Source organism: Monodon monoceros, unplaced genomic scaffold (assembly GCF_005190385.1).
Source record: "Monodon monoceros isolate NGI ecotype Baffin Bay Population unplaced genomic scaffold, NGI_Narwhal_1 Super_Scaffold_11, whole genome shotgun sequence".
Lineage (NCBI taxonomy): Eukaryota > Metazoa > Chordata > Mammalia > Artiodactyla > Monodontidae > Monodon > Monodon monoceros.
The window spans coordinates 4224260-4236159 of record NW_021703767.1 but is presented as its reverse complement, the minus strand read 5'-3'; the positions used below and the strand labels follow the sequence as shown (position 1 = coordinate 4236159).

At 52.6% G+C, this 11900-nt stretch overlaps 1 protein-coding gene across 1 annotated transcript; it reads left to right on the top strand.

Annotated features, from left to right (window-relative positions):
• The first annotated feature begins 251 nt into the window (after positions 1–251).
• LOC114890680 (interferon-induced GTP-binding protein Mx2-like) lies at positions 252–11067 on the top strand. The gene is given in 8 exon segments (XM_029214445.1): positions 252–312; positions 3048–3209; positions 3812–4004; positions 5354–5459; positions 5461–5483; positions 7235–7381; positions 8739–8885; positions 10779–11067. Coding segments are annotated over 7 exon segments (939 nt in total). The 5' UTR covers positions 252–312; positions 3048–3089; the 3' UTR covers positions 10982–11067.
• The last annotated feature ends 833 nt before the right edge of the window (positions 11068–11900 follow it).

Below are 11900 nucleotides of genomic sequence, written 5' to 3'. Positions count from 1 at the left end.
GGGAAGATACAAAACAGCTGGAAAAAACCCAGATTTATTTTTGGTCCCCAAGCAGAGGGAGGGGCTGTCTGAGAGCCCTTTCCTCTAAAGCTAGCTTACGCCACGGGGCACTCCAAGGGCTAGGCGCCAGCGGTTCCTGGCCAGGTAGTGTGTGCATCGTTCCCATGCAGCCCCAAACATTGGGATCGGCCGACAGGTTGGCTGTGAGGCTGGCCTTCCAACCAATTCACTCGTGAGTTTGTGCAGAGCGATCTCACTGCCCTTCATCCACAAGAGGGAACAGAAGTGCTGGCTCAGGATTTGAGCACAGAGGTAAGGGCGCTCCTTCCACTTGACAGCCTTCGCAGGGCTCCCTGGGGAGCAGGGCCAAACCTGGGGATCCCCCTTCGCTTACAGTCTCCGGGTCAGTGGGGCTGCCCACTCAGAAGAGTGCCGGTAGAAGACCTTCTCTGCCTTCTTCCAGCCCAAACCCAAGTGTCAGGTCCAGCCCTAACAATGCCAGGAAAGGCCAGGGCACAGCCCAGACAGGACAAGGCAGAGAGGCCAGCCCCCTCCCAAGAAAGGAGGTGCCCCTGGGCTGGGCTTTCTGAGCCCCCCAGGAGAAAGTGGTGCTTCTCCCAGTTCCCTGAGCTCATACTGACGTCAGGACATTTGCACTTATGTTTCCTCTGCCAGGAAGGCTCCTCCCAGGTCCTCAATGTTTGCTCCTCTGCTCCTTCATTTCCTGTACACGGACACACCCTCAAACAGACTCCCTACCCCCTGACAGCTGACCCCTGGCTCTATAAGCCACTACCTTTCTTCCAGACACTTCATCGTCACCTGGGGTTATATCATTGTTGGTTGGCTTATTTGTTTGTGGGGTGTCCCTGACAGAATGTATATACTAGAAGCAGGGACTTTATCTGGCTTGATCACCACTCTACCCCCATGGCAGGAACTACCTGGCACATAGTAGGTCCTTGTATTAGTTCGCTCAGGACACCATAATGAAGTGCCACAGGCTGGGTGACTTAAACAACAGAAATTTGTTTTCTCACAGTCTGGAGGCCAAGAGTCCAAGATCAATGGGTCATTAGGGTTGGTTTCTCCTGAGGCCTCTCTCCTGGGTGTGTAGACGGCCGTCTTCTCCCCGTGTCTTCATGTGCTCTTTCCTCTGTGCACCTCTGGGTCCTAATCCCCTCTTTTCATAAAGACAGTCAGATTGGATTAGGACCCACCCTAGTGGCTTCATTTTACCTCAATCTCCCCTTTAAAGGCCATATCTCCAGTACAGACACACTCAGGTCCTGGGGGATAGGACTCCAACATAGGAACTTGGGGACATGACTCAGCCCATATCAGTCCTCAAAGCATACTTGTTGAATGAATGAATGAATGAACAAATCACCCTCATTTTTAAAAACAGGTCAGTGGCACACACAAAGTCGTGAACGTGCGTATGTGCAGTCTGAGGAAGACAAACTGTTCGGCCCAGCATTCAGAGGTGCTATAAAATATGAAAAGGTAGGTTAGGACCAAATTTTTTAGGAACTCTCTTCTGAAAGAAAACATGACAGAGGTTTTCAGAAAGGGCAGTGACATGATGAGACCAGGGGTTTAGAAGGAAAAGGGCCACAGTGTGTGCACAGGGGCCGCTGTCGAGTAGAGGGGACGGACGGAGGGCTAGACTGCAGGACCACAGCTGGACACGGGGTACCAGTGGATGCCCCAAAGGCCAGCTACGGGGGAGGGGCCACCTCAACACTCCAATCCTCCCCACTGCTTAGTGCCCTGGGGCTGGCATAAAAAATTCCCCGAACTCCGACGCATAAAACAAGACATTTATTCTCTCCTGGTTCTGGAGGCCGGAAGTTCCAGGTCGAGGTGTCGGCAGAATTAGTTCCTCCTGGAAGTGTGAGGGAGCATCCCTTCCAGGCCTCTATCCCAGCTTCTGGGGTTCCTGCCCACCTTGGGGTTCCTCGGCTTGGGGCAGCACCCCTCCAATCTCTGCCTCTGTCGCCCTCTGGCCGTGGGTCTCTGGGTCTCAACTCCTCTCTGCCTGTCTCTTCTTGGATTTCGGGCCCACCCTCATCTCCAAATTCTTATCAGTTACATCTGCAAGCGACCTTTATCCAAATAAGGTCACATCCACGTGTCCAGGTGGACATGCATTTGGTAGGGGGGGTGGAGCCATTCCACTCGCTGTATCCACTCTGCTCCCAGTGGAGGTCATAGCAGGAAAGGGTTCATGACCCAGAGCCGCTGGCTGGCCTCTAGGCTCTGACTTAGGCCAGTAACTGGACCTCTGAGCTTCAGCTTCTTGACCTGGAAGAATGAAGATTGGCAGCTAACACGTAGGGTTGTTGTGAAAATGAAATGAGCATCTTAGAGCAGCGCTAGGTGAGGCCGGCACTCAATACCACCAGCTCTTTCTAGGGTGCTGACTACCTGATTATAGGCCCCATGGAGAAGCAAGAGACCCAATCAACCATTTCTCCCAGGCTCCCCAGCAGCCTGACCTAGTCTGTGTGAGAAACAGTGATGGCAGGGCAGAGATTGGCTTCAAACGGACCCAGGAGGGGCTGCCTGTCATCTCTCTGCACCTTACGGTCTCCTGTCCAGTCCTGAACCTCCGGTGACACGGAGCCCATCAGAAGTAACAGTGGGACATTCAAACTCTCCTTTGGAAGCGTGGAGTTCGCTCGTCCCCAGGCCCTGGGGGCCCATGGAGACCCCTCTTGTGCTCTGCACCTGTGTGTTGCCATCCGCCCCTCTTGCAGACGGGGCCTCTGCTGGGCTCCTGGCCTCCCCTGTGTGCAGAGGGTGGGTTGTACGGGGCTGGGCAAGGCAGAGCTGGAAAAAATGCAGCCCTGGGGAGGTTTGCTGGGGGACCTTTGGGCCACGTTCCCAACTTGTGTCTTTGTAGAGCTTGCCAGGAAGATCGGAGGTGCTGAGCAGTGGTGACCGCACCCACCAGCTTCCCAGGAGACAGCTGGTGCCTAAGCCCTACGTGCAGCTCAGTTTCCTCCCAACACTGTCCCAAAGAAGAAATGCATTCCTTCCAGCAGCGGCCACTACTGCCACCGGGCGCAGCACCTGGACAGACGATGTACCCCCCAAACTGGCAGGGGGGAGGAAAGGACCCGGTTTTCCTCGCCAAGGGCTTCAGTCTGCTGAATTTGAACCACCAGCAGCCAGGAGGAAACAGGGACCGGCAGACGTCAAAGGTAAGTCGGGCGCAGGTATGGCCAGGAAGGGCACATCCCAGCAGCCCGTGGGAGTTGTGGGGGCGGGGAAAGGCGGGAAATAAAACCTGCAAGTCTGGTCCAGCCCCAGGCGCACAACTGGTGTCCCCCTCTCTCCTGGGCACTTCCAACGAGCACCAGGGACAGACACAGTCTCTGGGGGCAGCAATGGCCTTCCTGGACATGAATCTGGGGGCTCCGTTCCCTGTGCCGGGGTCTCCTTCCTGGGAGCTTTGCCTCCAGCTATGACTAATGCTGTCATCACTGCCAGCCTGCCTTCCCCACCCCACCCCGGCTCGGCAGCCGCGGGCCCACTCCTCTCCCCCCTCCAGCGGGGAACGCCTGCCCCTTGGCGCCAGATGGCCTGTCTCTGCCTGTCTCCATCTCCATCTCCAGCCCCAGCCAAATTATCCCCCCCAGCAGCAGAAGCAAATCCTCCACAGGACGAGAGCACAGGGGCCTCCCTGCAGGCACATCCCGATCCACCTCTCATCCCTCCTGTTTCTAATTCGGCCACAAATTCCCGAAGGTGGTGGGAGCCCCATCAGAGGCCAAGACTGGGAAGTCTGTGGTGTCTCTTCCAGGGGCTTGAGAACAACCTGTACAACCAGTACGAGGAGAAGGTGCAGCCCTGCAGTGACCTCATCGACTCCCTGCGGGCCCTGGATGTGGAGCAGGGCCTGGTCCTGCCCGCCATCGCTGTCACTGGGGACCAGAGCTCGGGCAAGAGGTCCGTGCTGGAGGCGCTATCGGGGGTCGCCCTTCCCAGAGGCAGTGGTAAGCTCTGCCGGGCCAGCCTCCTGCAAGCCACAAGGCATCCCGGGGACCAGTGGGCTCAGGAGAGGTTGCTGGGAAGGCCCCCGGGAGGGCAGCTCCCACAAGCCCTGGACGGCTGCGTCTGGAGTGTGTGGTGTGGGCAGGCGGCCGGGGGGCAGGGCCCTGGGTGTTCCTGCTGCCCCTAGTTTCTGAGTCCTCTTTCACCTGTCAGTAGTCATCGCTGGGCCTGTATCAGTCGGTTTCTTTCTAGTCATCTTTCTAACAGTGTAGAAGCATTTCTCCTTTGATCTTGTTAATTTGTGAGTTTCAGGTAACATGTGAAGTCTTTTTGAAGAATTTTCTCAACCGCTTTGAGAAGCTATTAGCCAGGATCATGGTGTGATAAGACACAATGTTTCCTTTAAAAACATTTTTTTGTTTGGCCATGCTGTGCAGCATGCAGGATCTAGTTCCCCAACCGGGGATCGAACCCACGCTCCCTGCATTGGGAGTGCAGAGTCTTAACCACTGGACTGCCAGGGAAGTCCCTGTTTCCTTTAAACATTTTTAAAGTGTGTGTAGAGTTAAAAAGCTGTTGTACATTTCTGATTTAATAAAATAATTATAAAGGACAAAAACAAGGGAGGAGATGGCATCCTGTAGCGGGTAGAGGTTCCCCTGTCCTGGTTCCCTCCCTCATTCCCATCTCCTGCCAGCACTGTCCATCAGCCAAACCCAACCAGAACCCAGGGGGCCAGGGCTGCCCCCTGGGCACAGAGGAGGGAGTGGGGATGCCGGAGGGCTGCCAGGACCCTGCACAGCCCCCAGTAAGAGTGCCCTGGCCTGTGCCTCCTCCTGACTACAGGCAGCTGGTCCTTTACTCCAGAGTCTCCTGTGAGTTTCCCACCAGCCCCAGTGCCTGACATGTGATGGAGTCAGAGTGGGGACAGGGCTCCTCCCCTCCGCCCTGGGTTCAGCATTTTGGGGAGAGAAACAACAGAGCAGAGAGTCTGGAGGCCAGTGTGGCCATGGCAGTCTTGTGAGGCAGGCAGGTAGCCCTGGACATACCTGCCTTGTAGGACAGTGCTGTGTGCTGCCTCCACACCAGAACGGGAGAGGCTTGGAGGGGCCGGACAGGGTCAGGCGGATCTCACCGCTTCACATCCTGCCTGTCCGGGCCCTGGGCTTCCACCCGGACCATGCCCCAGGCCTTTCTAGGGCCCGGGGGAAAGTGATGGGGCTTGGAGATTTCTGTACCTAGGCCCTAGAGATTTCAGATGAGGCCTCTGGGGACACTGGGGAGAATAAGAGCAAAGGGCACGTGTGAACTCTTCTTTTTAAGGGAAACAGGATGTTTGGGAAAGTCTCAGGAATCATAACCAGGTGTCCGCTGGTGCTGAAACTGACAAAGCCGGAGTGCAAGTGGACAGGGAGAATCAGCGGCCGGAAGACGGAGCTCCAGGTGCAGGACCCCTCAGGTGGGGAGGGAAATACGTAAAGGTAGGGCCCCGCGGGCGGCTACAGGTCGGCTCCTGCTAACCCCAGCCATGATCGGTCATCGGGGCCTCTCCAGCTCCACAGCAAGCACCCGTCTCTTCCTTCCAGGCTTTTCCACGTGCCAGTGCCCCTGCCTCAAATGCCTTCCCTCACATGCTGTCCCTCCTCCTTGCCTGCCTAATTCCTACTCTTCCTTTGGGTCTCAGTTTACCTGCCCCTCCTCTGGGAAGTGTCCCCTACAGGACCCCCGGCCCCAGCTACCCTGGTCACTGCTGGGTATGTGTGTCCCAAGGAGCTGCTCTAACCTAACGTGGCTGGTTGCCTGTAGCCACGTCCCTGTCCCCATCCAATGCAGCTTCCCCCAGCGCTGACCCCACCCACCCATCATTTCTGGAAGCATAGCCAACAGTTGAGATTAGCCTTAGGTAAGCACAGAATGATCAAAAGGCTCAGTTGCTCCTGGAATCCACTTCTGTACCTGCTCAGAGGGGACCCTGGAGGTCACCCCCTCGCAACCCTGCCCCCCAGGTCCCTGAGCATGCCCACCCCTCCCCCGGGCTTCTCCCCCTTCCTGCTCTCAAGCTGGGCTCAGCCGGGCAGGCGAAAATCAACCCTGATCATAACAGGAAACTCTGCAGCCACAGCTTCCGTTCCAGGGAGATGGGCTTCTTCCTTACCAAGCAATAAACTTAGCATCTGAGGCTGGGGTTCTTACATGACTCCGTGGGCTCAGCACCCCGAGAATCCTGTTGTCTCAGCTGGCTCACCAGAGGGATCCCTCCCCAAATAGAGAAGTACTGCCCCAATTCTAGCATCCACCCCTTGGAACAGAAGCTTCTTGAGACCCTCGATTGGCAAGTTTCCTAGCTTCAGATAATAAAAGGTCTGCACCCTCTGTGCTGGCCATGCCTGTCCTGGGCTGCCTCGTGCCCGGCACATCCTGCAGCCCTGTCCAGATCTGCCCAGACTCTCTCTAGCCATGAGCTCTGTGGGCAAGACTAGGAGGGCACCATGGGTGCCAGCTTGGGTGAACGTTCTGTGTAAGGAGGTATAATGAGCCTCTTTAGTATAGTGTCTTGGAACGCTGGTCCACTGCTGATGGGAGGGCAAGTTGCTGTAACCACTTTGGAAAACTGGCACAATATCGACTAAGGCTGGAGGGGTGCCCACCCCATGATGCCCCCAAACTCCAGTCCTGAGTATACCCCCAGCCAAAAGGTGCACCAAAAGTCAGGTTCCAGAATTTTCATAGCAGCACCCTTGTGATCGCCCCCCACCCCCCATTGGAAACCACCCAATGTCCATCAACAGTAGACTGCATCGAGGCACAGGGTGGAATAACACATGGTAATGAAAAGGAAGAGCCCTCAGCTATAAGCACCAATACGGGGTCCAGCCTGTGAAACGTGAAACTCACCAAGCCACGTGCTTAAGACAGTGGGTACTTTCTGGTACCTATGGTACACTTCAGTACAAAGTTACAAACTCATATCTTAGGTCGTGACCCTGAATGATAATTAAGGCAGGAAAAGTTTACAGAGGAACAGCCTGGCTGTCATCCCCCCGACCCCAACTTCTATCTCTAGAGAATTAGGCAATTAATCAGGGCTGTGCCCTAAGTTCCCTGCCTATTTCTCACATCAGGGCTGTCCCCAAATATAGGTGAAATATGTAGCTGCCCACAGGTTTCACTGCTTCTGCTAAGTTGGGTTGTTCATTTGGACTCTCGGTTTTTCTTCTCTCGGTCTCTGTAGCCCAGGATGCCGTAGCTGGGAATGGAGTTGGCATTAGCCACGAGCTCATTAGTCTGGAGATCACCTCCCCTGAGGTTCCAGATCTGACCCTCCTTGATCTTCCCGGCATCCCCAGGGTGGCCGTGGGAAACCAGCCCCATGATGTCGGACTGCAAATGAGCCTTTCTGGAACTTGGGAATGGGTCCCACGCTAAGTTGGGGAGACTTCTGAGGTCTCTGCCGGCAGCCCCAAGGGCTCTGGTGCACCTTCCCAGCCCTCACTCTGAGTAGTTGGGGAGGAGGCTGGGGTAGGACCATCTAGGGCTGGGGCCTCATACTCAGATTCTGACAAGGGCCTGGTAGGTCATGGAAACAGGAGAAGTTGACTCAGTGGCACTGGAGGTGTATAGGTATTGACGCCCTGCCCAATGTTGTCCTGTGAGAATGTTGGCCCAGTGTTACCACTATCCCGATATTTAAAAGAAGCCAGAAATTGGATTTTTACATGGGATCTGCCAATTTTAGCAACAGTTTTTTAAACTAACGCTACGTAAGTCAATCGGAACACAGACTGTTATCTCTGATCAGGGGCAGAAAGGCCAGCACAACGCACAGGAATGAGAACTGCAGACCAGCAGTGACCCAGTACAAACCGACAGCCACTGAGCCCTGGGCTTCTTTGCCAAAGACCTTCCCCCCCTAAGGTTGCCTGAGGACACAGTCGTCACTGGGATGCCAGAGTCACGCATGATCTTTGGGCTGGGTTCACCCCAAGAGCAGCCTTGTGAAGCCTTTGCCAGGCCAGCTCACACAGAGGCCAAGGAGACGAGGATGGTCTCAGGAGCGGGGTTGGGGTCCAGGGTGTAAAGGGACAAGGTGGAGTATGGGGAGAAGGCGATACCCTCCTGCCCCAGGACTGGGGTCATTTAACTGCCCTCCTCCCTTTTACGGGAGGCACTTCCAGTGTTGGGAACTCAACCATAGCCCAACTAGGATTGTGTCGGTCCTTTCTGGATGGGGTCTCTGCTAGCTCCACTGTCTTGGGCAGTTAAATTACTCTTTCTTCCTATATCCAAATCACCGTTCTCTGTCTCTGTAGGAGCAGTGTAGTTAGGTCATTTCCTTTACTGCGTTAAGGGACTAATTCCACACTTCTTACCCCACTTCATTCAGCAAACGGGTGGGACTTCCTAGGGTATGAGAAAGATGCTTGCCTGGGGTCAGAGCATGCTGCTTCTTCCTGCCATAGTCTCAGGAGTGTCACAGGGAAGATCTGTCGATGAAGGAGGGGTCTCATCTAGTCATAGGAATCAGGGAGTCTTTGAGAAAGAAGAAATATCAGTGATGAGCTTTGGAGGATAAGTAGGACATCAACAGAGAGCTCAATAAGGGCAAGTGGGTGGACATTCCAGAGGAAGGGGACAGGCTAAGCCAAAGCCCAGAAGTGTAAAAACTGGATCATGCTCTGGGATGTCTAGCCGTGCTCTTGGGTGACCAGAGACGTGTTCTTCCTTTGTGATTCCTTGGCATCAGATCAAGGCACTTGTCAAAAAGTACATCCAGAGGCAGCAGACAATCAACTTAGTGGTGGTCCCCTGCAACGTGGACATCGCCACCACGGAGGCACTGAGCATGGCTCAGGAGGTGGACCCCGATGGAGACAGGACCATAGGTAAGAAGAAAGAACCAAGCTTCTAGAGGACAGGAAGCCAGGGGGAGACCCCTCATATATTTAGAAGGTCCTGGAATGTAGCTCTGTTACAGGCGCCCACATCCTGCCTTAGATCCAAGTGCTGTTCCCAGGGAAGCTCCATGGGCTCAGGGAGGAGTCGAGCACAGCAGATGGGTCACCCTCACTGACAGTCAGGGTTAGATGTGTGGCCAACATTTGGAGGTTCTTTGCCCTCCTTCCTATCGTCCCTTATTTGCATTCTTGAACCATTCTGGATGGGGGAGGAGAAATGCCTTATTTGTTCTCCCACAGTGGTCCAAAAAGGAGAAAGTGACCCATCAGCTCTGCAGTTCCACAGGTAAAGTTCTTGTGAGTCCTTGGTGCATGGAAAAGACTTTCCCAGGGCCTGTGTGAACATACTCAGGGAACATTCTTCCAGGCTTACATTGAAGCACAGGTGTCTGCAGAATTTATATTCAAGCAGAATGCTTCCTGGGGTAGATGGGTTCCCTTCAATTTCTTTTTTTTTAAAAAGTCACTCTGGAAGGCATTATAGGGGACTTGGTTTAAGAGCACAGACTTCCTGGGTTTGAATCCTTGTTCTACCACTTACTGGCTACATATCCTTGGGCAAATAATAGCTGCTATTTAAAAATTTTTAATATTATTATTCAACATCACTTCTCTCCCAATCACTTCACCTACCTGTTGAGTTTGCCTTCCTGAAAATTTGCAAGTCATTTTCCTCCACTAAATGGATACTCAGTATATCGTTGCCTTTTCCACTTTTTCCTCAACAAATGCCTAGTTTTCCAGTTAGGATAAAAATAACGCTAGGGGAATACAGCTCACGTGTAATGTGTTATTATATGCCAGACTACACTTGTGCCCTGTTAACTGCTGACTTCTACAGGTGTCTAGAGCACATTGAACCAGAGAGAAAACTCAGGTTTTGGGTCATGAGTCATTGTGCAGTTAGAAGTCGTTAGGGATGCCTTATTGACGACCACAGAAGACAACATCACCTGTTCAGTAGATCTATTTGGATATCAGTGTCTCCATAGCAATTGAATAACACCCGTAATAGTTTTCTGTTCTTCTCATTAGCCACACACTCTAATAACCAAAAGTTCTTGCTCAATATTAGCTATTATTGTTATAAATTCAGCTAAGTGCTATAACCATAGAGTATACACAATCTGACCTCAGTATATTCCGAACAGCATTATAACATCAATGCAAACTTTCCATGCATTCTAGGGTCAAGTACAGAAATAGAGAACAGTGTGCTAGGTTTAAAAAGGAAATGCAATATACACTCATGTGCACAGCAGCCTTATTCACAACAGCCCAAATGTGGAAGCAAACCAAGCATCCATCAAGAACACAGTCACTTGGAAATCAAAGCTTCTGGTCCAATGTGAGCAGGAAGGAGTGAGGGCAGGAACATGAGCGAGGAAGGAGGGAGGACATCGAAGGAGGTACCCACCAGAAGAGGCAGAGTGAGTCTGCGACAGGAGACATTAGAGAGAGGGCACAGGCCCTCCTTACGGTAGGGGATGACGTGTTTTTGGAAGCATGGTGATGGAGTGGGTCGGTTCTGATGATGTATGCTGTCTAAGTGTCTGGCACCCAGCAACCACCCAAGAGACATTTGTTACATGAATTACACAAGGCAGTTCACGAGCTGAGTGAACGGGTGAGTGAAGAAAAGTACAAGTAAGAGGAGTGACGATGGGATGAATGAATGAACGGGCTGTCAGGCGCTGGGCCATCAAGGCTGCAAGAGGCTTTGCTGATCATGGCCAGTAAAAGATCCCGTAGCCTAGCAGCTTTCAGTATATTTGACTAGAGGACCAAACTCTCCAGTGCCCTTCTCTAATCACCTCACAGGAATCCTGACCAAACCAGATCTAGTGGACAAGGGCGCTGAGAAAGGTGTCCTGAAAGTCATGCAGGACCTCACATACCATCTCAAGAGAGGTTATATGATAGTGAAGCGCCGGGGTCAGCAGGAGGTCACGAACAAGCTGAGCTTGGCCGAAGCAACCAAGGAGGAAATGATGTTCTTTCAAACACATCCGCACTTCAGGTAAGATTCTTTAGGACAACCTTGGACTCCGTGGAAAGCAGCCCCGCCTACCGGAATTGGCATAGATGACTACCAAATTATATATAAAAATTATACAATGAGCATAACCTACCCTCGTCTTTATTTCGGTGTTAAAATTATTGGCTTACTTAAAGAAACCATGTTTTCTTGGACTCTGACGGAAAATTGTAATAGGGTATTTCATAAGGCAGAGCACACTTTGGTTTCTCAAAATGTCTTCACTTTCTTTCTCATTTGAGTCCCACAAAATCTTGCAAAACACTGGGATTTTTCCCGTTGAATCGGGTACTTTTTTCCTTTCACTTTATTTAGGAACTTGCTGTTCCTGAACAGCAAGTTCAGGGGGAGAAGGGTAATAAGATATAGAGGTCACTCCTGCTTTAAGGAGAGACGGTGCGAAAATGGTGAATTTTTGCAAACCAGGTTTGCTACTTGCTCTGTGCCCTTGGGGGATGACTCAGCCTCGCTGAGTTTTTGCTTTCTCATCCTGCTAATGCTTCACAGTATTGCGGTTGGGATTAAATAATACGGCACACGCACATGTTCTGGCCAGGACTCTATACATACCACCCTGGTTCCTTGTTCCTCTCCGCTCCTGCCCTGAATGGAAGAAACAGATCGTTTTCAGTAGTGTTAGGGGTCACAGGGAGAGAAAACTCTGCTCACCAAACAGAGAGAAGATCCTGTAATAATCACACCCATGGTTCTCAACCCTGAGGGAGCAGCGGAATCTGCGAGAGAGTTTGTTAAAATCCAGCTGGCTGTGCCCTGTCCCAGAGTTTCTGAGGTCTGGGGTGTGGTCCCCAAATTTATGTTTCTAACAAGTTCCCAGTTGAGGTCGACGTTGCTGACCCAGGGACCACACTTTGAAAACCACTGTTCAAGGTGTCTGGGGAAGTTAA